Below are 4,514 nucleotides of genomic sequence, written 5' to 3' on the forward strand. Positions count from 1 at the left end.
AAGAAACGAAATCATAAGTAGTAGGCTATGACATACAGTAATAAAACAGGAGCACTGACCTAGGGCTAGGCAATATATCAATATTATATCGATATCGTGATATGAGTCTAGATATCGTCTTAGATTTTGGATATTGTAATATCGTGATATGACATAAGTGTTGTCTTTTCCTGGTTTTAAAGGGTGCATTACAGTAAAGTGATGTCATTTTCTGAACTTACCAGACTGTTCTAGCTGTTCTATTATTTGCCTTTACACACTTAGTCATTATATCCACATTACTGATGATTATTTATCAAAAATCTCATTGTGTAAATATTTTGTGAAAGCACCAATATTCATCCCTACAATATTGTCGCGATATCGAGGTATTTGGTCAAAAATATCGTGATATTTGATTTTGTCCATATTGCCCAGCCCTACACTGACCCTACTATAATCTAATTTAAGGAACAACAGACAGTTTCCAGACAGTTGTAAGCAACAAGCTTACAAATCAAACCAAATGTGTCATCATCAGTCAGGCACAATGTAGACATGAGACTAGCTCAAACTGAAACCATTGAGATGGACCACATACCTCCATAAAAGTATTATTTATTTTAATTTATAAGAAACCTGGCCTCTGTGTACATCAGTCGATCTAGTATAGGCATACCAGTAAATACAATTGGATCTTACACATACTGCAGGTGTTCCCTTGACAATGCTATAGTGTTTTATTTATTTATTTCTAAAATACTGTAGATGCTGTAGATGTCTGTAGTCTTTCACGTATAAAACTAGTGCAAGCGCGACACCCAGTGGACAAAGTGAGTATGTGCAAGTGATTTGCCTCAAAACAGTCTGCACTATTAACCTGCCTGTAAACAAGAACTACTTTGCATGCAGGTTAGTCTTTCCTAGTGACTATTCATTTCTCGGTGTAGCTGTAGTGAAGCGCCATAGTCAATGGCAAGTCTATCCATCACCATCCGAAACCACGTGGGCTGAATTAATCGCTAATTAACGCACGCTATAAAACCAGCTGCCCGTGCACAGAACGCGGGATAATAATTCCTAAACTACTTCTTGTAGAAAAATATATCACGCTTTCCTCACTTTTGCACGGTTTCTAAAATGACTAACGATGTATCCAAAAAGAAGGGGAAGGGGTCAGGTGAGAAAAAGGCGAGAAGAAAGGCCAAGAGGAGAGAGACTTACGCGATGTACATCTATAAAGTTTTGAAACAGGTGGGTTGAGCCGCCGCGAGCGAGCTTCGGGCTCTGTTTTGATCTTCCCGAAAATGGTTTGGTTTCTCTGGTGGTGGTGGTGGTGTCTTCAAATGAACAACCGTTTTCCTTTGCCCCCCCATAAAGGTCCATCCCGACACCGGCATTTCTAGCAAAGCCATGAGCATCATGAATTCCTTCGTTAATGACTTGTTTGAGCGGATTGCCACGGAAGCGTCCCGGCTGGCTCAGTACAACAAGCGCTCCACTATCACAAGCAGAGAGGTACAGACTGCTGTGCGGCTGCTGCTGCCCGGGGAGCTGGCGAAGCACGCAGTGTCTGAAGGTACCAAAGCTGTCACCAAATACACCAGCTCCAAGTAAAAGACTTTCAGCCGCCCCCAAACTTATTATATGGACACGCACAGGACTGAAACCTGTACATCAGTGGTTGCAGTATATAGGCTGGATTTAAGTTGAGTTCTTTTTGATTTAAATAAAAGCATCAAAAGGTGATGTCTGCCTAGTTTGCTGTCCAGTTGGCTTTTTTATAATCTCAATGTGAGTATAAATCATTTAAGCATTACTATAATTTACCATTAACCACTAGATGGGGTTATTTCACATCTGCCATATCATTTCATGCATAGCATCACTGACTCTCAGAAGTGAAACTCATTTTCCTTGGCACATACAAACTGAATCCTTGAAGTTTCATATAGTAAACTCGCACTGCTCCTTGTTTCCAAACGCCTTTCCCTCCAGATGGCCACAAAAAGGGCACAGAACTTGTTTCAAACCCAATTAAGTCATGATTAAATAATTTGTAATTTGGTGTGGTTTTGCGGAAAAAAATTTCAGCTATAATGCATTCATCCCAAAACCTCACCCTAACAAGATCCATTATTCAATTAGCTAAGTATTGGCAGACAGTACTTCTGAACTGACACTGACGGAGGAAATAAAAGATAATGCGATATTGGATCCTTGTTATGAATCCTAATCAAGCTTTTAAAAGACAACACTGTCAATCTACTGAATAGTACTTGATTACAGGATAATGACACTAATAGTCGCACCAGTGCAATCTGCATAAAATGGAGGAACTGATAAAGGTCTCTCCAATTAGGATGATGTTTACATCAGGCTGTACATGCACCTATTACCCTTATCAACATCCTACAAAGCCAAGCTTTCTGTGTTAATGTCCTTGGATGCGGCTCCCACCACTGCCTGTTATTGTCAAGCTACCCATTTCAGATGTTTCCTGGTACTCTTGGTAATGATATGAAATCTACAGATGTTATTATTATGAGGGTGATACAGTCTTTGATGGCAGTGACTTTTTTCATGATTATCATGGCCATTTAGGTTTTGTATCTTGCCCCCCCATATCCCCACTCATACCCGTGCCTGGTAGTCATCGCTGTCTCCTTTAGGCAGGCTGCTATGAACACATTATGGATGGGTGCATTAGTGACTGATGCAGAGCCTGGGCTGGCTTGCCTTGTTTTCGTGTGAGAGTGCATCATTAGAAAATGTTCCACTTGGCAGGGAAGCGCGTATTAACTGCACCCGCAATGAAATGAGGTTGTGATAGATGGTTAAAGTTATACAGGACTATTAGGTTGAAATATGAACCTCTCAATTGTCATGATGAAGCAGAGGGCTATTTGCGTGGTGATCAGTGCATTGAGAGACAATTGGAATCCGCAAAGACCGATACAATACATTATAGGTAGTGGGCTCAGAGCTTTTAAAAGAGTAGAGAAAAAGTAATCATGCTTCCACAGAATAGTTCAGAGCCACTGTTCAAATCAAGGCTCTATAAATTCATTTAGGCTCTCCAACATCTCAAGCATTGCGATGAGACCTGGGTTAGATTGGCACACAGGACACCTTTGTGTAAGCCCTGTTGAGGACTCTGATGAGCTATAGATATGGAGGTTTATTGGCCATCAGAGGTATTTGAATGGCATTAAAGGCTTGAAAGCAAACAGTGTATAGACCTTGATGTGTCAGTATGGACTATAGTGTCAATGCCACACCACATGCCACATTAGGAAAATGGAAATGGACGTAAAACAGAAATGGTAGACTAATGCATAAATACAGTAACTAGCTTCCCTTTAGATACTCTAGCTAGCCAATTAAGGAAGCCCATTATCTCCTGCCATGTTGCCATGGTGACCCCCAGTTATTCTACGGTGTGAATACAAAATTATAAGCCTATTCCTCTCTTTTAACTGCTTATATGTGAGCTAAAATGTTAATTGCATCTTAATTGTTCTGTACAGAATTGCAAATACCACAGACATGATCTCACTTCCCTCGGATATGAATAACGTTAAATAACACAAGTCATTAAAATGAGAAACACCTCATGGATAATTGAGTGCTCTGATGTCATGGTGACGCTTCCTCCAAAGTTAGACTTTTTTGTGTGAGCACTCTATGTTTTAAACTAACAGCAGATCCAATTGCAAACCCATTAGCATTTAATATTACTGTAATTACTGTGTACATTTCATTATGTTCTCAGTATATTAAATGACTGCTCAGTGTGGAGGGAGGGCTATAGTTTAATCTCTTTCTGTGTTACTGTGTGCCACAGTGCTCAAAACAGCATTAAGAGGCACATAATCAGAGGGAACTAATTGCCTATGATTGCATAAATGAAGTGCCTCCCTCTCATCAGAGCTGTTTTTGATGTCCAGTCTCGTACCGCCTTAGGAGAGGAAGGCGGCTGACCACAATGCAGAAACCCTCGGAGGCAGCTACTGGTGGGTAATGTGAGGAAACTGAAGATTTAGTATGTCCACAGGGGGCTATGAGGGCAGGGGGTGTTACCACTGCTGATGTTTTTTGTTGTCATCAGAGTTGCCTCCGCTTCACAGAGGGAAAAAAAAAAAAAACATGAATGCCCACCATTTGAGAAATGAATTTATCGAAGTCACTGTCTTTTTCCCCATTAGTAAGTGTTTAGTTCAGCGTTTTAAATAATTGCGTTACCAGGAATGATATTTAAAATACATTTGGGAGTCAATGAGGCGGGAAAGTGCCTACATGTTTTGCTGATGACACCCGGGCCATTTGGAAGACATCAAAGTAGAGAGGAGGTAGCCCAGATGCATATTATAAACTCATTATGTATATCATTTAAAAGGATGTACTCCAGCAGCAAAAACAATATTCCTAGTCTCTCTCTGGTAATGTGTGTTTCCAAAGTTGAAACTCTTACCCGCCTTCAGTTTAATGTGGCATCTATTACCAAACTGTAACATAAAATAAATGTCCTTGAT

General features: G+C 40.3%; 1 protein-coding gene across 1 annotated transcript; it reads left to right on the forward strand.

Annotated features, from left to right (window-relative positions):
• Window positions 1-1,119: 1,119 nt before the first annotated feature.
• h2bk1 (H2B.K variant histone 1) lies at window positions 1,120-1,596 on the forward strand. The gene is made up of 2 exons (XM_071521447.1): window positions 1,120-1,233; window positions 1,360-1,596. Exons 1-2 carry the CDS (start codon window positions 1,120-1,122, stop codon window positions 1,594-1,596), a joined length of 351 nt encoding a protein of 116 aa, XP_071377548.1.
• Window positions 1,597-4,514: the final 2,918 nt, after the last annotated feature.

Source organism: Centroberyx affinis, unplaced genomic scaffold, assembly GCF_046629955.1.
Source record: "Centroberyx affinis isolate AG114_WGS23_722 - 3 ecotype Tasmania unplaced genomic scaffold, CSIRO-AGI_Caff_v1 ptg000888l_1, whole genome shotgun sequence".
NCBI lineage: Eukaryota > Metazoa > Chordata > Actinopteri > Beryciformes > Berycidae > Centroberyx > Centroberyx affinis.

Bases quoted from the DNA above. Each gene is read 5' to 3' on its own strand.
- h2bk1 (XM_071521447.1), top strand. From the start codon at position 1,120: ATGACTAACGATGTATCCAAAAAGAAGGGGAAGGGGTCAGGTGAGAAA. The intron at 1,234-1,359 runs GTGGGTTGAGCC...CCCCCCATAAAG, and splicing joins TCTATAAAGTTTTGAAACAG to GTCCATCCCGACACCGGCAT.